Genomic DNA, 23,510 nt, shown 5'->3' with positions numbered 1-23,510 from the left:
ACGCTCGATCGATTGATCGATTCGGGAATTTTAATTTTAATTTTCTTCTGTTTCTTATCCCTTAAATGAAAATGAAAAATCTATCTAAAAAAATAAACTTTATTAAGGCTCTAGTAATAGGAACATTTTGCGCATAAGGAGATTTTAAGAGACTAACACAGGAAAACTCCGAACTATGCAGAGCTCTGGCCGGATATTAAAGAAAATTCTCTCAAGAAGCACCGGACAGTCAACAGCATCACTGATGAAATTAAAAATGAAAGACAAAGATAAGATTATTCTCCTGCACCGCTATGATTTTAAGTTAACCAATACGCCATTAGTCACACTGTCTTCTTTGAACTTTCTGTTTCAGGGGTAGCTTTTTTTAATCTTTTTAATTGACAATTCTTAGACTAAATAAATGAATAAATAAATAAATGGCTTATTACTTAATGGCTACTCTTAGTTGGGTAGTTTTTCTCTTGAGTAAAGTCTTATACTTCACACGAATATTTAATCTATATAAAAAAGAATAAATACGTATTTTTACCTGTGTGTAAGAAAAAAATTAGTTTCTTTTATGTAGCTGAGAAATTTTGGACAGAAAATTGCGATCGTGCATGGAAATTAGGATAAGTCAGGCAGTAAGTAAGCTTTTTAGAATTTTTGCACCGACTATTTCACACAGGCCGTGCATGTGCTTTGCTGTTCGTTTCTACTCATGATTGAGATAATGCAGAAAGTTACGCAAATCGCGCTACGACTATTGAACGCTCAGTGAATTTGACAGAATCAGTTGTTGAGCTGACGTTAATGTAGATTTTTGCTTAGCAATCGCTCTTAACAATCGTTTTATTGGACGAATGGGCCTTGCACTTTTAGGCGCGGCGGTTATAATATATGAAAATTTATTCCAACAATATTTTTGTATTATCATTTTAGGTACTCAAGACCATTAAAAATACCCGCATCTGAAGTAAAAAAAATGTTATGTGCCAAGATTTAGTGCTTAATTTTTTTACAATGTCTTTGGTTATTCTTTTTCTCCACACTTTGAATTACTAATTTGGAAGTCTTTATTTACTGCAGCGTTCATTTTTGAGTCTCTGTGTTTCATGCATGCAAAACAAGAAAAAAGTACACGTATACATATGCACTTACTTAAGTATGTGAATTGCTAAAGATGACAGCATTATTCATTAGACTCTAGAAGCTACGTATTTTTCAACTTTCTACTTTTCTTTACCGCAGCTGCTTTATTTTCAACCTAATCTTTTAACTTCTTTCATTTGCACATTTTATCTCGTTCTCATAATTTCATCACATATTCATGTGTGATTGGCTTGCTTCATTCCATATGTATGTGTGTATGAATGTACATATGCAGCGCTTGTTTCTTCTGCCATTTCTCTTTGATTTAGTCGGTTGTCACTTTGGTGCTCAAAGCAAAATGTTGCCGGAGCCACATTTAATCACTGTCAACATTTTATCAGACGACAGTCGGTATTAGCAAATATTAGCAAAGCTCTTTCGCGTTGCATGCAACGAAGTTGAAGCTGCCACAAGCAAAAAACACACACACTAGCACACCCATTTCATAAGCGTTATGTATGCAAAATAAAACAAAAGTATTTGCAACTTGCAGCAGTGAGGAGTTCGTTATACATACACATACTCACATACTCACATTGTCTCATGCAGTGTTTCATTTGCCAAAGTTTATGTGATTTAGAGTGAGTGTGTGGTTGTGTGTGTGAAAGCAGCACGATTGTATGACATGTTGCAAATGCAATCACCATCAGCTAAACAACTCCAACTACACCCACGTATGTATGTGTGTGCATAAATGGTTGGACAAGCTGAGTTTGAAATGGCAGGATATACACAGTAATACGTCGTTTGAAGAGTTGCTGGTGTGCAACACGACACAGATACATACGAGTACAAGCATACATATCACAAGCGCAAAACCACTGGAAGGTATACAAACAACAGGAGCAATACCACGCAGCAGCAGCAGCAGCAGCAGTAACAGTGGCGGTAGCAGTCGAGTGTCAGATGGTATGAGTGTTGTCAGCTAAGCTGCTGTAGGTGTCGCATGCAGAAATTGACAAATAAATTTAACTACTTATATATAGAAACAAATGAACATTCATCGCGTACATACACATTACGTCATATAAATACAGATGATGTTTAGTAGTCTTGAGCGTGCCACGGCTATTTCTTTGGAGGGATAAACCAAACGATTTCAGTAGGTGTTGATTTAATGCCGTCAAAACATGGGACCAACGTCATCTGGTGGGCACGACAGTCGGTTCTATGTAACCGGAACGACCCCCATTTGAGCTGTCACTTGAGCAGCATTTTCCATTTTTCCAGAAATGTATGGCGAATGTTTCATGATTTTGCAACAACAATAACTAATTGTAAAATTTCAACTGTAACCTCTGAAATATCAGCTCAGGTGGCAGAGTTACTATCATATGGAAGCGTTGGCGTTGCATTTTTTTACTGCTTCAAAAGCGTAAAAATGCTAATCAGTCAGAGAATATGCCATCCACCGGAGGTAGTAGCCAAAGACGATAGATCACAAGTTTCGGTCATTCGAAGCAAAATTGTGAGAGTAACTTCAGCTGTCACCTCATAAGGAATTCTGCATGCTCTTTTCACACGTATGCTTACGCTCTCCCAACCAGTCGTAGTTCTGACGGCAATGAAGTAATATGAGCAGTTTTCTTGCATCACCAATACAATCTCAGCTTTGTCGTAAGCAAACCTCTGTCACATTTCCTGTTACGTTAGCAAATCAACTGACAACTTCAAATTTTCTGAGACCCCTCTAAAGGTCTGATGTTGGCCACACCTACTGAATTATCCCCACCATGGGTAGAAGCAACGTCTGGTGAGTATAGCGGATTAGGTAAGACACCCCTTTTTAGTATTTTTAAATACATATTTTAAACTTTTGGTCAAACATTATCCTGTTGAGGTTAGGTGTTACTGTTTTTCATTCAGTATCTTCATCTTCTGGTCCTCAATCCCTGGTGGGACTAAAGGCATTGTGATATTGATTTTATCAGAGGCTTAATTGTATGTTTCGTTGTCGCTGAGTAAAACAGGACGCCAGCCTATTTACATCTATTCTAGTGACGGAACTTGTCCTCCTTATAGACTTCAGATATCCTTATTTTACCAGTAACCGTCTTCTGGGACTTCAAACCCCACCGTTGACCCACAAGGAGCTCTTTACTTCAACAAACACTTCCCACAGCAGTCATCTGTCGAGAGATGGAAAAAGCAAAGCTATACACTTACAATGACAGCTCTTTGTAAATAAGAAAAGTGTGAGAAAAACTCTAAAATTACGTCAGCTCAACACTTAATTTTGTCAAATTCACTAAGAGCTGAAGAGTGATTAGCAGGGAAGAGCACAGCACATGAGGTTCAGTTTAGAGAGCGCCTTTCTTCCTGGTTTACGTGAAATAATCAGTGCAGTTTCACCTGCAGGCTGTGCTTAGGTCCCTACTGTCTTACTTGACTTAAGAATCACGCACAACGGCAATTTTCTGTTAACAAACTGTCAACCAGTTTGTATGGGATGAACTGAAATTGAACGTCGTCTGTTTTGCGACAATTTTCGATGTGCTCTTTACACACCCTTAATATTTTATTTCTTGAAATTCTTTCTTGAGATTTTGGACAATTAGATTCGAAATTTTTAAATACCACCTTTTAAGTATATTTTTCAACACCACAAGGAAGATTTGATTACTGCAGCATAGGATTTAAAAACAATAAAATGTAAATATTACGTCTGCTCAGCCAGCTCGGTTAATACGTATGGCTTTATAAACAATAGGCACCTCAAAATATGATACAAAGTGGTGCAAAATTAGTCATCCTATCGGGAGATTGATAATTTTTGCAAATGGCGTCGTACGTCAATCATATTTGATACTAATGAAGCAGATAAGCAATGGAGCGCCTGAAGTTTTACGAGTATATAATGATTGACATCACTCAACATCTTTTGTTTTTTAATTTACTAAAAAAGGTATTCGAAAACAATAGTGGGTGATTATTTTTGCGCCACCATGTATATGAGCAAATTTTCATAATTGAAGTAATTTATTTATTTATCAGGTTATTTTTTATATTATTAGGTAATATTTAAATTAACAGTCAACTGAAGGCCCTGACAGCCATGCTTTCTTTAAATTAGAAACATAATTATATTTTGTTGGTCTTATAATAAATAAATAAATAATTGGAGAAAGGTATACATTCGCGATTTAATACTATTTTATAAAAAAATCTACTAGTTTTGAATTCAGAACCGTGCACTCAAATGCATTTCAGGCGACGTATAAAAAAAAATTTGAGGCCGTGCGTTTACCTCTATCAAATTAGGGCTTTAATTGAAGGAGTGAAAATCTCTTAGCCACTTATAAAATAAATAAATAATTGGCGCGTACCCTTATGTTAGATGTGTAACCTAGCTCCTCCCCTTACTTAAATTGAAATTTGAATTTGAATAGGTCGGTCCAAGGAGCACTAAGAGATTGTATTTAGAGCTCTGGAAAAAAGGTAGATAGTCAAGGAGGAAAGGAGAAAAGTATCAGAGAAAGAGATGGGAAAGAATAATCACAGAGTCAAAGTAGTTTGTCCTGTGAGAATCTTCCAGATTCTCTGGCAAATCTGTAAATATCCTCCAGTTTTAGAGAACGAATATTACTCATTCTCATGACATTGGAACCCAAAATTCGTAGCCTTGCTCCTGCAATGACAGGACACTCACAGAGAAAGTGCTCAGTGCTATCCGCCTCCTCCAAGCAAGACAGGCACATCGGGTCATCAATGATTCCAATAGTAGTCATATGCTAAGCCCATGGGTTTTGTCCTGTAATAATACCGACCATCAACCGTACGTCTTTCCTCCCCCTCTTAGTTGTGTGCGTCTTGATGTTGTTCCACCTATGCCTACTTAAATTTACTTGTAGCGCTCTAATGTGCCAATTTTCTATAAATTATAAGTAATAGTCGTGCAGGAGACTTGATTATCATTGCAACACGTCTTCGCTCGCGTTATCGTCTCACACGAGTTATATTATATATTTATGTGTCTAAAATACTTGCTGACTTTTGAAACTCGCTTGTATACATGCTTGGCTATGTATGTACGTACATTAATAATTTATCACGCTTTAATATGAGAAATGTGTTTATTTTTGTTTTTTGTTTGTACTACAAAGCATAATTTTTCGTTGATTTTTTAACTCATACATTTTTTAATATCTCAGGATTTTTTTTTAATCTCATGACATTTTTTGTTTTTCTTGGTGCTCAAATTTTTTTTTTTTTTTTAATTCAATACACATTTATGCCCTCCATACCCCTCTTTGTACGTGCCAGATTACTGGCCATATTCTTTTTTTCTCATTCAGCATTTCTCGCACATTGTTAGCTGTTACTATGACAGAAGTGTACTTGGGATGTTTATGGTTATAAACCTGTATATTAAACAATCAACACCTACCAAATACTCGACAAACCAATGCACAACTTTTTCGCAGTTCAGTTTTCAAACTAATACACATACAAATACTAAATGAATGTTTTCCAACCAAAGTTACTGACTGAAAATTTCCAAATATTTCTTGTTTTTTTGATACCCTTTGTAAGAAGTTTTTTCACATACCCACTCACTATTTCCATTTCCGCAAAAGGTTATTTGTTTTTGCAATAAACACCTCTGTGAAAGTGGAGCTGTTTGCCACTGTAAAAGAACTGCTATATTTAAATGCGTCTAACATATACGCTTGCATGTGTATGGGTGTGAAATTTTGAAGAAAATAAAGTATTTATCTGCAGTTGAAGTAACGTGGATAGATGAGTGGATTAAATTTAAATTGAAAATGTTAAAGGTTCCTGTGTTCCAAATGCAAGTTTCGAATTTATGCATTTAATCTTTAAAGAGTAAGGCTGATAAATGTTACGATACATCATCAAGCGTTTCGTTCATAACTAACAGAAGAAATGGAATTATAGTGTATTGCTTGCAGCTGAGTATCAGCGGGCCTTGTAAGCTCTCAAATCCTTAGTGTATTTTTAAAGCTGCGATATAGAGATAGCCGTACTCGTACCTATAGATAGCTTATCATTAGACACCGCCTCGGAATATTCTTTTAGGTGCTTACAACTTTTTTGGGTGGCTCGACGCAAAATTTGTACCATTAACCGGGATACACTTACTGAATCACGGATACGCAGTACTGAATCAAAAACCTTAACGCATTTCTCTCGAAATTGCATTCGCCTAGTTCGCCGGATAAATATAGCAGCTTTTCAGAACTACATGCATATTTTTTTTAGCTCAATAAAGCACATTTCCTGAACTACTTATTTTTCTCAGCTTATTTTTTCCGCCGCTACGATGCCTCAACCCCTCTTTACTGTTTATTGCTTGAGAAGAATAATAATTTTTTCACTTATGTTATAAACTGAAGCACTGTCTACTTAGTCCTCTGGCCCTGAAAACTCATATTTTGTTAAAGGGAGCAACTTCGAATTTTCAACTCAAAAAATTTTCACAACTTGTTTAGCAAATATTTTTCTCCACGACTAATCCTGTCATGTTCTCGCATTAAGGCTGCTCATTTCCCTACGAAATGGTATAAAATATAAAAAACTATTATATTTTACTTGAAGGCAGTCACTGTGAAATTCGCTGCGTTGAATGGATGGATGAGCGTCAAATGCAACAAAGTAAAAGACAGTTTACGCAATGCGCTGCAACGTTGCCCCAGCTTTGACACCAACTACTGCTGCGCATAGAAAATTGCAAACATACAGTGGTGGGCAAAATAAGAGTAGAGCGTCATGTTGGCAAGTTTAGACTAATAATTGATTTTTTTATATTTTTTTAATAAAAAAAAAAATTTTATAAATATTTTACAAAAAACTTTAAATATTAAAATATTAAAAAAAATTAAATTAAAATTAAAAAAAAAAAATTTAATATAAAAAAATTTAAATTTTTAAAAATTAAAAAAGTTTAATTAAAATAATATCTTTAAGTTTAAAACAGTTGAAAAAAATTGAAAACAAAAATTTGTATATATTTTTTTTTATATATGTATTTAAGAAAAATTTTAAAATGAAACATTTTTTTTTTTAATTTTTTAAACAAGTGTAGTTAATACATATTACAAGAGTCATACAAATCAAAGTTTAAAATTTTGTAAAAATTTTAAATATTCAACAAATTTCCATCAAAATTTCAAAGGTTTTAATCAAAATTTTTAGAAATATGCAAATTTCAAGTAGCTTAAACTTCGCGTTGATTTTTGATCATTTTTTTTTGTTGTTTTGAAAATTTTACTATCATAATGAATGATAGAAATTTATTTTAATTGATGAAAATACGTAACACTGTCAACGAAAAAATTGTCAAAAATCAATGAGAATTTTCAGTTTCCTTAAAATAGCACTTTTTTATATCGGGTATCTTTTTAAGAGCTTGAAAACTTGTAAAAGAGAAAAACAGAAAAGAGAAATATGCTTGGATGCTTTATTATAATCCAACAAATAATTACATGAGATTTATTTATTGAAAATCCCTCATAGGTCCGTTGCTGATCCGATTAACATGGTCCAATAAATCCAATAAATCTACTTTTTCCAATAAATCTGAGTAATAAATCTAACTGCGCCCAAACAGCAAAAGTGCGACGCAAATGATGGTCCCTTGCACGTAGTCGAAGGGCAAAGGCCAACAAGGGCAGACTAACGGCGAATCGGCGTCTTCTTTAACACTTCGCTCTATGAACTTCGCGAGGAGATTAACTTCAATAATTTTTTTATTGGCAGTAACACTAGTTTTTCATGTAATGATACTTTTTTGTAATTAAAGAATTTGTGCAACTTTGTCAACAAAAAAATTGTCATAAATCAATGAGAGTTTTCAGCTTCCTTCAACTTCCACTTTACTATATACTTAAATACACTTTTTTATACTAAATCAAATACAAAACTGCGTACACAGAAGTTTCGGTGAAAATCTGAGTGTTAAAATTTGTTGCATGTTTAAATTTTGTACAAAGTTTGGAAAATCTAGTTATATGCCTTTTGTAATTAGTACGAACTAGATATAGAGGGTGAACGATATGAAGTGTTACCTATTCAAAACACCATAACTTTTTTGTGTGCAATTAGTTTTTATTGATTTCAAAGACAAAATTCTTCAAAAATGATTACAATTTTAACATTAATTCACTTTAGTTCGATATGACCACCTTTTGCCTTCACTATAGCCTTCAAACGGTCAAAAAATGAATTGTATGCTGCACGAATGTGATCTTGAGGTATTTTGGCCCATACTGGCATATTTTTTAGTCCTCACCTTGCTCTCCAAATTGGACCAGATGGAATAGTCCATCGGATTTGCGTCTAGCGTATTCGAATTTTTTGATTTGTTAATCATTCTCGGTTCACACGAGCTTTATGAGACGGTGCCGAGCCCTATTAGAACGTCCATGGTCTACGACCGAAATGTTTGCGTGTCCACAGCTCTAAAGCAGCTTCTAAAACATTTTCCCGGTAAAAAGTCGCATTCACTTTGGCACCAGGCTCGATAAAAGCGATTGGAGAGCGTCCATCAGAGGTCACTGCGGCCCAAACCATTACTTGCGATGGAAAATTGCTTCGAGTGGCCATAACGTAGGCTGAAACTCTCGTATGAGCGTTCGGTCAAGTAAACACGATCGTTTTGAGTGTTTATGAACTGCTCAATTGGGGAATTTTTTTCATCAGAAAACACAATGTTAGGAAATTCGCTACGTTCGTGCAAGCGCAACAACTCCTTTGCTCTTTCCTTAGCCATTGGCCATTTTCCTTACACTTCGACGTGGATTTCGTTCAAGTCGAGCCTTCACTTTCCGAACCATTTCTGGCGTTGTTGCGGTTTTTTGGTCCACCTCCAAGCGTTTTGCAATGCTACCGGTATCATTGTAACGTTTTATAGTGCGATACATAAACATTTTATTCACTTTGAGGTGACTGAGCTCACGAACAATGGCTGGTTGTGATTTCCAGCCAAATATAATGCAATCACACTATTACATTTGAATTCCATGACAGAAAAAAAAAAAATCAACAAAACTGAGACGCAAATGCTTTTGATGGCTTATAAACTATATATTGAACTGTCATTAGAAAAATTTTGTCGTTGATGTCATGAGCTGTTTTACAGATACAAGCAGTGTGAAGTTGGTAACACTATCTGTATTAACCCATTTTTGGCAGCTGGTCGATTTTTCGACCACCAACTTCGGACTCCAATATCTCAGAAACTAAATGTAAATTTATTGATTAGTTTTCACAAGTTTTAAATTTGGAATTTAGTTAATTTCCAGAGCATAACTTTTTAAGAAAAAAAGGTTCAGGGCAGATTTTTATAAAAGAATGAAATTATCACTATTTTTACGTGTTTTTTGTGCAGATGAAAAAATAATGAAAAACAAAAAAAACAAATAATTGTTACTAATTTATTGTGAAGAAAAAAGATGAGATTAAGAGAATCAAAAAAGTAACATATCGATATTGCAATAATTTTTAATGTTTCATGGACGTAAACTTTAGTGGTCGAGAAATCGACCGCTGGCCAGGAACTGTCATGTAGGATAGAACAAAATCTAGCAATATTTTTTTCTTATTGAAAGAGATGGAAGTGATTATCTTTGTGGTATAGGAAAGGTACTAACCCTGCAGGGAAAATCACTACTAGTGAACCAAAATTCTAGTTCAGCACTAGTACCTTACCTCCAAAATCGAACCTGTCCTATATTGGATGGTACGGGACTATTAGAAAATACCTACAAATCGAACTAGTTCTCATTCGTCTAATATCGAACTAGGGCGGAACTATCCTAAAAGAGATGCAGCGGTGGAATGTTGGCATTCCGCTAAGATTTTTCGTTCTAGAGTTTTTTGCTTGAGTAAATCGGATTTTGCCCGTCCCATATGGAGAAAACCCAGAGATTTTCAATACACAAGGACCGCAATAAATGTGGAAGCCATCAAATTGGAAGAAATGTTTTCTGAAATTGGTAAGCAATCAATCCTTTTTGTATACGTATATATAATTGCACTATTTTGTAGGCTCAAAATCCCCCTATGATCTCTTTACATTGTTTTTTGATCACAAATATTACCACTTTCACAAATGAGTATGCAAACCAACACAATGCTCCAATTAACATCACGCCAATCGAAATACGTAGGTTTATTGGAATATTGTACCTATCGGGGTACCATACTTTGCCACACATTGACAACTACTGGTCTGTTCGACCGGACATGGGAGTTCCAATTGTGAAGCAGGCTATGAGTCGTAATTGGTTTAAAAAAATTAAGCAGTTTTTCCATCTCGCTTACAACACGAATTTAAACGCAGCAGACCGTTTTGCGAAAGTTCGTCCTATTACTGACGCTCTCAACAAAAAGTTCATGCAGTTTGGAGTCTTTAGCCATAATCTCTCTATAGACGAACAGATGATTCCATACTTTGGATGCCACTCCTGCAAAATGTTTATCAAGGGAAAGCCAATCCGGTTTGGGTTTAAAACATGGTGCTTGTGCTCTGATAGTTGGTACTTATTTTCTAGTTCATTGTACGGGGGAGCAGCAACCCCTCACGATAAAACTATTGGTCTAGGCGTACAAACAGTCTTAGACTTGCTTGCCAACGTATCTGACCCTGAGTGCCATATGATTTTCTTTGATAATTTTTTTCTCTTCATACCATGTAATGTGCCCTCTGAACGAACGTCGATTTTTTGCAACTGGTACTATACGCGAAAATAGAATGGGCGATTCTCCTTTGAGAAATTAAAAAAAAAAAAATACGAGGAACATTTGACCAACTACTTGATCATCAGCAAGAAATATTGACTGTTCGGTGGAATGATAATGCTGTAGTCAATGTTATAACTAATAACTCCACAGTCAATCCAATTATTAGCACTAAAAGATATTGTCAGAAGAAAAAACAAACTATCACTATCCCGCAGCCAAAAGCTATTCAAGAGTATAATCATGGCATGGGTAGTGTGGATCTCCATGATAATGCGGTGGCAAATTATAGAATAAAGTCACAACAGAATTATTGAATTACGACAAGGACGAGGACGAGTATGAAAACGAACATGGAGATGAACGTCCTCGGATCAATGAAGGGTACACGCCGTCATGAGAAGCATTGAAAACAAATTTTGGCGGTGTAAATTTTGCAAGAAACATACTATTTTTACTTGCAAAAAATGCAATGTTCCTTTACATACTAAATGTTTTGATGATTATCATAAAAATTTGTAAGCTGACTTTTCTATCAATAAAACAACAAAAAAATATTTGTATTTGAAATAAAATGAAATAAATTGACTTCGTGTGCTAAATTTTTTTCATAAATGTTGCATTTTTTTTAATATATTTGACGGTTTTTGGCCAGTGGTCGATTTTTCGACCAGTCCATATCTAAAACACCGATGGTCAGAATTTTTTTTTTTTAATTTTTCTTGATTATGGTCCTATAAGCACGGACTAAAAAGGAAATGGAAAAATTATGTCGAATTCTTCTAAGGGCCGAAGATGGGTTAAGAAATAAAAAACCTTCAATAAAAAATAAAAAATTTCCCATAAAGCATATTCAATAATATTCAATATGCAATAAAAAATAAAACATAAAAATATTCAATAAAAAATAAAAAATCTTAAAAAAAAAGTTAACAAATAGTCAAAACTTTGCAATACATTGCGCTACTATATTTCGACCGCCACTGTGCATGCACTAAGAGCAAACGTTTGTAATTTACGGATGCAAAGTTGTATATAAATTTTTCTGAACTTTTTTCTCCTAAAGCTTCCTTCGAGTGCTTTGAAAGGATTTTTTTAGTCGCAAAGCAGTAGCTCTACTTTTCGAATTTTGTTTCCATTCATTTTCAAAGATTTTGTGGGTGCAAAATACTTAAAATATAGGATAATGTAGTTATTACGGAGATTTTAATGTCTCTGCTGAGCATAAATTAAAACTAGTTAACTTACCTCTTAATTTCAGCGCTTTCCTTTCTATTACAACTAAAAACTGCTTTTGACTGTTGTTGCAAAAGAAGCAAAAAAAAAAAAACAAAAAACAAATGGTTATTTAGATTTCCAAAGTCTTGAACTTTTTCAAATAGGTATTAAATTGTGTATATACGAAAGCTCCTTATACTACCCAAATCCAATTTAAGATTGATCATAAGTTTGCTTAAAAATCACTCGGCAGAAAAGATGCGCTCATAAGTAGACTACGCTGCAGGACTAAGTTGACGAACTGTAGCGATGCCAGTGCCACCACCTGAGTGTGTGTCAATGCAGCCATGAATGCCAGCAATGCAATTTAGCCAACTGTCAAAGGCTTACGCGCACTTACGCCCACGGCACCATCGGCACGGTATTAGACCTTAAGCGGTTTTCGCATGCCGCTTCAGGCTTTTTTCATACAATGAGCTCTTTGTGTGCACATCGCTGCGAGGGTGTAATGACACAACTTAGTAGCATAACGAAGATACTATGAAAAACAAAAAACTGTATGAAAAACCAAGGAGGGAAATGTATGAAATAAAAAATGAATGCAGCACAAGCTTATGAAATGGCATTTTCCAATGAAAAAGTGCAGTAAAAAAAGCAAGTCAGGGGAGTTGCGAAAACGGATACAGAGCAAGGCAACAACAATTCTGGTGCATGCCACTATCTAGAGTTGATGCCAAACTTTACTTTAATACTTTTTTATAGCTGTGAGCTAAATGGCAAGCATTGAAGTCCCATTCAATTGAAGCATTTTTTAAAGCCAATAATCGAGGCGTAAGACTAGTGGAGTCATCGCAATTCTCTTGTACCAATGAAGTGCATTTAGAGCTCCTCATTCGAATAAAATCGCATCTTCAAAAATGCCTACTTAATTTTGCAAAATTACACTGGTCAACAAAAAAAAATAATATAGCAATGAACTATGATTTGAGTTCCTTATAAAAATAAATCTACGAATTTGTAAAGTCCACCCCTTCTTTTTTAAATTACACCTCATACTAAATAATCGAGGAAATTAAAAAGGTCCACCTCATTTTTGTTAAATTACGCTGGTCAAGAAAAAAAATATTACAGCAGTTTTTTTAAACGAAAAATTCCCGAACTTAAAATATGTCACCTTATTTCGAGAAACTACATACATTAGACAACAAAAACAAATTTTTGTACCAATGAACTAAACTTAGAATTCCCCATTCCAATAAAATAATAACTTAAAAAATTCCTACTGATTTTTGCTATCTTACACTGGTCAACAAAAACAAAATTATTATAACAATGAACTATGCTTAGAGTTCCTTATAAAAATAAATCTACGAATTTGAAAAAAAACCACCAAGTTTTTGTTAAATTACACTGGTCAACAAAAAAAATGTTATAACAATAAACTAAGCTTGTTGTCCCAACAATAGGCGGCCCGCAAATTAAACAATATTCAAGTCCTTGTAGCTGTAGGCTGAAATCTTTATTTTACAATTAGTTCAAATTTAATAATAAGAATGTACAATATAAAACTTACATTTTGTTCGCTTGCGGCACCTGTGCTCGAACAATGTAGAAATCAAAAAGAATGAGTTGACATTTTTATGAGAGAATGAGAAAATGAGAAAATGGCAAACAGATGAGTGCGATGGGTTGCCATCGCACCTTTCGCAACAAGCGTGAATGCAAAATTATAAAATGAATAAATTTCGCAACATACCCCCTCTCGTAAATTTCCTACGAATTCTAGTATGAAATTTACCAATTCAAATATGGCTAGTGACATCGAGTTTTGCTAATTTAATTACGGGTCGGGTGCACAGACCGTTTGCTAGTTTCACCACAGCGCTACGAGCCTCTCCGTCCTTTCCACGGTGGAGATCTATAACTATTCCTTTCGGCCATGAGTTCCTTTTCGCATTGTTGTCAACGATGACCACGACGTCGTTTATTTCGATAGGTCGAATCGGCGGGTGGAACCACTTAGAACGTCTAGTAAGGCACGGAAGGTATTCTTGGATCCAACGCTTCCAGAATTGGTTAGCTAGCTGGTTTGAAATTCGAAAGCATCGACGGAGAGCTGGCCCACTGTCGTCATCACAACCTGATTCGCGAATTCCGCTTGAGTTTCCTAACAAAAAGTGATTGGGCGTAAGTGCGTCGTCGTCTGCAGTCTCCAAGGCCACATATGTCAGAGGTCTTGAATTAAGAATATTTTCAATGTCCGCTAAAGTGGCCCTTAGAACTTCTTCACGTAGTATTGCTTCGTGCGTAATATCCATTAAAATTGATTTTGTTGACTGTATCATTCGCTCCCATGCCCCACCCATGTGAGGAGCCGAGGGCGGAATGAAGGACCACTCGATTTGGGGATGTCTTCTCTCTAGGTCATCGGATGACACCCTTTCTATCTCGCTGATAAGTGCTCGGCTGGCACCACGAAAATTTGTGCCGTTGTCTGACACAATGCGCTTCGGGACTCCTCTGCGGCACACGAACAACTTCAACATTAGCAGGAATGTCTCCGTCGACAACGACGGGGCAATCTCGATGTGAACGGCACGACTCGTCAGGCACGTAAATAACACGCCCCAACGTTTTTCACGCCGCCGGCCAACAGCTACGTCGATAGGGCCAAAATAGTCCACTCCTGTAAACGTGAATGGCCTTGTAAATGGTGACAGTCGTTCTACAGGTAGACTTCCCATTTGAGGCGGTTGCGGCTTAGCTTTACGATTGCGACATATTTGGCATCTTTTGGCGCACTCCTTTACCATCGATCGCAAAGCACCGACGCAGTATCGCTGGCGCATCTCATTGACAATAATCTCATTATGATGGTGGTGAAATTTTCTATGGTAAAAATCAATTATCAAACGCGTTACTGTATGATTTTTCGGTAGTATTATAGGTCGCTTAACATCGACTGCTACTCCTTCTAAGAAGTCGATTCGACATTTCACGCGAAGAATCCCAACCTCGTCCAGATACGGCGACCATTTATATATAGCAGACTGCCGTTGAATATTTTGACCGTGTTGTAGGCTTTTGACTTCTTCGCTAAACGCATTTTCCTGGCTTACGGAAATAAGAATTTGCTCTGCTGCTTGAATATCGCGCAATTCGAAAAGTCTTAGTAGCGAACGTGGCGTAAACTTCAAGATCCGGCGCAGGAAACGCAAAACAATTTGTTGTGTGGAAAGCAGTCTCTCCCATGTGCTAAACCTTCGTACGTCTGGAGAAATTACTGACAGGGTGGGGGACAATGGTGTACTTGTACTTATGTGGTGCAGCTCTGATGTAGCGCCTACTAGCTCCCCTACAGGCCAACTAGATTCGGGCTGGGCTAAGAACTTTGGCCCTCGAAACCAGCGTGCATTGTCGTCAAAATTGCGAACGTCGGACCATTTTGTGCCCTCATCAGCGATGTTTTCAGAAGATGGCAACCACCTCCACTCTTTAGCGCTGGAACCCTCAAGAATTTCGCCGACACGTAACGCAACAAATTGGTGGAACTTTCTTGCATCTGAACGCACCCAGCATATCACGTTTTTCGAATCTGTCCAAAAAATTCTACGGCTTACCTGAACAGAAAGTTGCTTGCCTATAAAAATTGCCAACCGCAGACCCAGAACTGCTGCCATTAACTCCAACCTCGGTATTGAAATGGGCTTCAATGGTGTGACCCTTGTCTTCGAAGCCAGCAATGAACAGTTCACCGCGTTACCAACTTCAGCACGCAAATACGCCACAGCAGCATAAGCGTTGATACTTGCATCCACGAAAATGTGCAACTGGTTACTCTGGCTACAGCTGGAAAGTAAGTAGCACCGAGGAATTTTGACGTTGTTTATCGAAGAAATTCTTTTCAACCAGTTCCACCAGTTACTGCGATCATCCTCTCTGATAGGCTCGTCCCAATTAACACCTGAACGCCAAATGTCCTGTAGGATGATTTTTGCTTGTATGATGACATACCCGAGCAGTCCAAGGGGATCGAATATTTTCATGATCGTACGCAAAACTTGTCGCTTCGATGGGAATGTGTGCTCATCAAAAACTTCTTTAGGAAACTTTTCCACAAAGGTGAGCTCATCCGACGCTGGTAACCACCACATTCCAAGCACCTTTTCGATAGTAGCTTCAGGTTCCTCAAAACATCTGGACAGCAGCGTGCTGTTAGCAGAGAGTGCAGTCAAAGTTTTCTTGGAATTGGATACCCAGTTTCGCATCTCGAAACCTCCTTCGTTATGGATCCAGCGAACAACAGTAGCCAAACGCGATAACTCTTCCTCATTGTCTGCACTCTGAAGCCAATCATCGACGAAAGTGTTATTTATAATGGCTTGTACAGCTTCGGGATAGTTTTCGGAAAAACGTTGTGCATTTTGGTTTTTTACGTAGTTCGCTAGCGAAGGAGAACACGAAGCGCCGAAAGTCAACACACACATGGCATATACATCTGGCTGTCGATTAGACTCACCGTCGCGCCATAAAAACTTCTGCGCCACTTGGTCCTCTTTGGCTACCTTAATTTGGTGAAACATCTCGCGTAAATCCCCGCATATTGCAAAAGGCTTTTCGCGGAATCGAAGAAGAATGCCCATCATCGAATTTAGCTGATCAGGTCCTTTTAACAGCATGTTGTTAAGTGCAGTATTTCCAGCTTTGGCTGCAGCGTCCCATACCAATCTAGTTTTGTTTTTGTTAACGTTGAGCACCGTGAATATGGGAAGGTACCACGATCTGCCACCTATCGATGTTTCAAGTGACTCCAATTTGCGTATGTAACCCTTTTTCTTGTAATCGTCAATTTTGTCGACGATAAAACGGTGGAGTTCAGGATCCCGCTTCATCTTGGCTTCCAAGCACATTAGTCGACGGCGCGCCATAGGAAGTGAATCGGGTAAATCGACGACGTCTTGTTTCCATAGCAATCTTGTTTCCCATCTCTTCTCTGTTGGCAAAAACTTGGTGAATTTTTCCATCAATTGTAAAGCACGTTCATCATCCTTTGACCGAAGCGGTTTAGCTGGCGCATAGACACCGATAGCGTCGATAGCAAAATACGCCTTCATCTGTTCGTCCATTCGGTCCCTGCTCGTAGGATCGCAGCTGCAGATGTGGAGCACGCGGGGCATCACTGCGTGTTCAGATGTGTCTCGACCGTAAACGGTCCATCCCAGCCGGCATCTAGCAGCAATCAGGTTGGAGGTGCTACTCTCCTTAACTTCAATTGGCACACAGACTTTCGCGTTGTCGACTCCGATAAGAATTCGAGCCCTTGCACCGTTATATGGCAATATAGGTAGACCTCTGAGATGGGCATGCTTCTCCATGGTATCGCGGTCCAATGTTTGAACAGGCAGGCCTAAACGAGCAATAGTGCGTACGCCTCTTAACAAGTAGTTTGGAGAGCCCAACTGTGTCGATGCGATCTCAAAACTTACAAACTTGGAGTTATTTTCGCTTTGAGTAATTTCGTTAGTCCATCGCAGACACAACGCCTCGGACGGCCCGTCTAATTCAAGGTAATCTGCAAGCTCGTTCTCAATTAAAGTGCAAGACGCGCCTTCGTCGATGAGTGCATATGTGTCAACAGATTTGGATGCGTTACGAACAGTAACGGCGACGTACCTAAATAGCGAGTTCTGCTTCTCCTTTGGTGAGCCTGAATGACGTTCGTGGTATAGCGCTGTTTGCTCATGACCGACGTTGCTCTTAACGGGAACAGGCGTATGCAGAAGAGCGTTGTGTGCCATCTGGCAGCCGTCAACCCCACACCTATTCTTCAGATTGCATCGGCGAACATAATGAGAATTGAAACAGCGTAAGCAAAGTTTTTTCTCTCGTACAAACAGCCATCGATCACTTCGCGAGAGCGCAGTAAATTCTGCACAGTCTGACAGCTTATGGTTGGCGCCACACTTTGGGCATATAGTCACCTTCGCGTTTACTTCTACATTTCTTCCGATAACTTCATGAACTAAAATTCTCGCCTTGTGGGAATTGCGGCCTTTCTTTACTTCAATATTTTCAAAGGCGGCTGTGGTTGTGGGTGGCTCACATCTTGTAACTTGACTCGCGCATGTAGCAAGTCCGAAAAGCCAATCGTCAAACACAGCAATGTCGACGCGACTGAGCGACATACGATAACCGCCCCAATTGAGCCTTAGATCGCTTGGCAATTTGGCTATCAAGTCATTAAGCAACACAGGATCGTTTAAATAATCGGCCAGGCCTACCGCCTGGATTGTAGCCCGATAGTTTTGCACTGCGAGTGAAAATGCTATGAGCGTTTCCAATTTATCGGCCTTAACTGCTGGCTCTTGTCTTAATTTCATCTGCATCGTTTGATGAATAATGTCAGGCCTACCATAAAGCATTCTCAATGTGTTGATTGCCAGACCTACTGTTGCTGGCATCATTAACCTACCACGCACCGCTTCGAGAGCTGGTCCCTTTAAACACTTTTGTAGTCTGATCAGGTTTTCTTGATCGGTGAAGCCACATCGCTCGGTAGACTGCTCGTAATTCGTGATGAATAGGGGCCAGTCCTCAGGCCTGCCGGAAAAGGTCGGTAAATCCTTGGTTATCACTTGCCTGCTGGAAATCTGCGTTGGTGTTAAATTGACGTCGGATATGCTATATTGGCTGAAAACATTATAAGAGGGGTCGCGCGTTTGGTTACACGATGGCGTAATGTTCGGCTGCATGAAAACAGAAGTATTCGGTTGTGGTGCCACGCGGCTATGCATATTCGTCTGTGAACAAAATGGCCGAAATGTATTGCCGAACGTTGGATAGGTTAGCGCGCTACAAGGCATAGCAGCCGAAGTGAGGTTAGGTATGGCACCATTAGCAATGCCGGGCCCCCACGTGCTTGTAAATGCGTTGACTGCCGCGGTTTGAAACAGCGGTGCACTGGTGCTATATACCATGTAGTGCGGTTGAGTTCCATGAACTGATGTTATCATGGATGCGTTGTTCACGCCCGGTACTGTAAATGTCGAAGGGTGAGTAGTGGGCGTTGATGCGTGACAATACGGTGCACTACCAGCTGTGAATGTCGATCCAATTCCAGTTGCTGTGTCGTTGCTAGGTTTGTCAGCCTCACCAATGGTCGCCGCCGGTGGTATTTCACTGCCTTCCATAAGTACGCTAATATGTTCGGAGTCTTCCATTTCCGAACTTCGATGGCCAAGGGAACTTCAGAATCCAAAAAAGAAAATATTTGTTTCCGAAACAAAATATTTCAGAATGTTGTCCCAACAATAGGCGGCCCGCAAATTAAACAATATTCAAGTCCTTGTAGCTGTAGGCTGAAATCTTTATTTTACAATTAGTTCAAATTTAATAATAAGAATGTACAATATAAAACTTACATTTTGTTCGCTTGCGGCGCCTGTGCTCGAACAATGTAGAAATCAAAAAGAATGAGTTGACATTTTTATGAGAGAATGAGAAAATGAGAAAATGGCAAACAGATGAGTGCGATGGGTTGCCATCGCACCTTTCGCAACAAGCGTGAATGCAAAATTATAAAATGAATAAATTTCGCAACAAAGCTTATAAGTCCTTATACCAAATCCTCGAACTTACAAAATGCCAACGTATTTTTGATAAATTACACTGCTCAACAAAATGCAATTTTTTTACTTAAAACTCCTTATACCAATGTATCAACGAAGCTAAAAAATCGAAGAACTTAAAAAATGCCATATTACACTAGTCAACAAAAAAATTTTTTACAACAATGTACTCAGCTTGGAATTTCTTTTACCTACGAATAAATCGAACGAAGCAAAAAAATGGGACATAAATACATGAACTTAAAAAATACCGCCTTAGTTTGTTCAAATTACACTGCTCAACACAAAAAAAATTGTATAGCAGTGAACTAATTTTAGAATTTCTTTTCCCAATGATTTCGAGAACTTATTGTCGACAAAAAAATGAGAAATGTTCCTTCATAATCAAAATATGGAGCCTCGAAATAGCGGCATCGAAAAATTTTGTTTCAGACAAATCGCCGCGGCGTGGTGCACGTGTCGGGGTCCGTTCTTTTAATATTACGGCAGATATTCCAATAAAATCGAGTTACAGTTATTTAACGTGGTAGCAAATATAGGAAAATATGCTATATTTTAGGTCTTAGTGGCTCTTCAGCTGTTCAATTTCATACAGTTGTCAACCCCCATTGCTTCGACTTCTTAATGTTTAATGACTAAAAAATTTGAATCGATCAATTAATTTGGTCCCTGTTCACGTTGCTACAAATTTTCCGTAAAGAGAAAATTACATCACTTTGAATGCTATTTATAACAACAAAATTCGTAATAATCATGTAATATATATTAAAAAAATTTACGTCATTCATTAATCTGCGCCACTTCCTACTAACTTTTTTTCGAATACCCTCATGGCACAAATCTCGAAAAAAATAATTTCTATTTCTTCAAAACATTTAAATATTCAATCATTTTTAGTTGCCACAGCTGTGAAAAAGCTCGTTAATAGTAAAAATTCAATCATCTTGGGAGAAAATTAATTTTTCATTTAGGTGGAGAGGGTATCCCAAAAAGATCGATGCATGCGCACCAAAAAAAAATACCTGTTTGCATGTATACTGTATGTATACGCACACATTTACAGTAGCGGATGTCGTGTCGCTTTAGCGCGGAATTTTTTACTTTTCTCACGTTCACGCAATTTCATCCATCCAATTTAGCCGATTTCAGCCATGATTTCCAACCCACACCAAATCTTAAGAAAAAAAATTTTCAAAAAAGTTTCAACGAATCTTGGCTGTTCGACTGGAAATGGTGGTTGGTGTGAAATAGAAAAATCGCTGTTACGATAGAAAAAATTGCGCGTAAATAATTTCGAACAGCTGCGCCCAAAGAAATGTATTCACCCCATGTCGTATACTTTAATTTGCCTTCAGCAAAAGCAAACAATAAATAGGTGTCGTCGACACCATTAAGGGGGTGCCCCGCGGCCTCTCTACACACATACATATACAAACTTTCAGCACACAACAGCAGCTTGTTTATGCATGTATGAGTGTGCATGTACGTATCTATTTATGTAATGACTTGAGCTAACTGTGCGCGGCAAGTAAACAACTGTCGCGTCGTCTTCTCTTGCTTGCTTACTACCTGGCACATTCTTGTTTTTCCGTTCGCCGTTCGCCGCTCGTTTTTCTATCGCGTTTTCAATCAAATCAATAAAAATCACAAGCAACAACAACGCGCTGGCAATGTGGCAATGAATAATGTTACAAATTTAAAACACCTGTTTCTTATGTTTCACAGCTCTCAATGGAGGAGCGGAGGAAATCCGACGAACAAGAGTGCGTTTTTTTACGAAATGTGAAAAACACCGAAATCTGTCGTTGAGATTTGTTGCGATGCAAATGCATAAAATATTAGTAGCAACCCTCCATCACAACCCAAGATACAATCGCAGCCAGGTATTCATACTGCCTTCCCAAAGAATTTTCTTCACAGTGGATTTTCAAGCACTTCAGTGTTGCTTCTTTTACTTTTTACTTCACTTTTAGTTTTCGTTGCAGTAGAATTCAAATTTTGAAGTTAGAATTTGTTTTTGTGCTGAAGTGAAATGAGAGTGAGTTTTTTTACAAAAATTTATACAGGGTGTTCTATATATACATTGGCAGCTAAAATAACAACCGCGAAGAAGTGTCAGAATTTCATTTGGCGGTGTTTGGGCGCTTCAAATCGTCAAGAGATATTAGTTCTGCAAATAATTTTAACTTCAAAACGTCAAGAGATTTCACTGCCTCGGACAATATCATCTTGTGAGAATGTGGGCCAAAGTTTCTATGCAAAATTCGACAGGAAGTTGACTGAGTTACTCCGAATTAGTCAAATTTTGAGATGAAGCGCTTACGGCTACGATATTTTTGGTACTTTGATCGCTACATTGCCTCACTAGTTTATTGTACAGTTTGGTTGCAAAGTCAGAAAGCACAAATAAATAGAAACTGATATTTTTTATTTAATACTAGGAAATAGCTGCTGCTGTATCATTAGAGCAAAGTATAAAACCATATATGAAAAAGTAGTACCTAACACAATAACAAACCTTCAGTTATAAAAACCAGAAAGCATAGAGTTTTTATGTTTGCTTTGCTTGCTCATTTCGGCTTAGAGGAGTTGGGCACGGAGCGAATAGCATTTTTTTTACATTTTATTTTTATATTTTTTTTCAAAATTTTACTAGTAGTAAGAAGAAACTTATGCATTCCAGTAATGCAGAGTGCTAACAAACACTTCGGAGTTTTAAAGTAAAAAATCCATTTTACAATCGGTTGAGTCATTTTTGCTTTGTTGCAGTTTGAGCTAACTTTATAATTGTTTGGCACATTTTGGCAAATCCACTCACTTATTTTACAAAATGTATGCAATTTATGGTAACAAAAACCTTCCAAGAGAGTTAACCTTTAAAACACAAAAGGTCCTGCACTATTCGGGCATTCTGCGCATAGTTATTCGATTACATATGCACAAATCCTTAGACTTGATTTTATACGATGTGGAGTTAAACTCCCTCAACTCTAATTCCCTTATTATTATACATTGAGCCTTCAATAAGTTATGACATTTGTGGTGAAAATAGTAGAGCTAGAACTCCAGTTAGCCTCCTCTAAAATAAATTGTACACATGTTTGGTTTCCGCTTATTTTTGTTATTCCATCGGTTGTTGTTCCATATTCGGTACATGTATGATATTTTTATTAGAATCAAAGACAATTTTTTCATGGAACTATATAAATAACTTTATTCAGTAATGTATTGCCCATTTTGATCAATGATCTTTTGCCATCTTTCAGGCAGCATCATAATCCCACGTTCATAAAACTTCTGGTTTTCATTAGCAAAAAACTGAATCAGGTACGATTTGACATGATCATCATTATTGACATTTTTACCGTTCAAGGAGTTTTGTAAAGAGTCGTTCAGTTGGGTGGTAAGAGTTCAAAGAAGAAAATTCCATTGTAATCCCACCAAACTGATAACAATTCTTTTGATGAATATCAGCTTTTGATTTTGTTTGAGTTGGTCCACTGGGCCTGCTCCACGATTTTTTCCGTTTGATATTGTTGTCAACCCATTTTTCAGTCCCAGCTATCAGTCGTTTTAAAAATGGATCATTTTCATTCTGTTTCTCTAGCAAATCGCAGCTGTTAATGCGTTGCGTTAAATGCGTTTTTTTCAGTTCCTGAGGAACCCACGTATCGAGTTTTTGAACATAGCCAATTTGTTTTAAGTTATTTTCAATACATGTATGTATAGTATGTGATAGATGAAGCATCTCTGCATGCTCACGTATTATACAATGACGATCCGAATCGATTATTACTTTGATTAGGGCGTCATCAAATTCAACTGGAC

The 23,510-nt window shown here is 37.6% G+C and overlaps 1 protein-coding gene across 1 annotated transcript in view; it reads right to left on the bottom strand.

Annotated features, from left to right (window-relative positions):
• Positions 1-19,610, bottom strand: part of LOC129242265 (uncharacterized) — a 41,658-nt gene extending 22,048 nt beyond the window's left edge. Inside the window, exons 1-3 of the mRNA XM_054878824.1 lie at positions 19,476-19,610; positions 16,574-19,419; positions 14,180-16,498 (exon numbers count right to left, since the gene is read on the bottom strand). Of these exons, the coding sequence (XP_054734799.1) occupies positions 14,180-16,498; positions 16,574-19,274 (5,020 nt within the window). The 5' untranslated portion in view covers positions 19,275-19,419; positions 19,476-19,610. The remainder of the gene's footprint in view (positions 1-14,179; positions 16,499-16,573; positions 19,420-19,475) is intronic.
• Positions 19,611-23,510: the final 3,900 nt, after the last annotated feature.

This window comes from Anastrepha obliqua, chromosome 3, assembly GCF_027943255.1.
Source record: "Anastrepha obliqua isolate idAnaObli1 chromosome 3, idAnaObli1_1.0, whole genome shotgun sequence".
Taxonomy (NCBI): domain Eukaryota; kingdom Metazoa; phylum Arthropoda; class Insecta; order Diptera; family Tephritidae; genus Anastrepha; species Anastrepha obliqua.
Note: the sequence above shows the minus strand (reverse complement) of the source record. Positions and strands in the feature narration are given on the sequence as shown.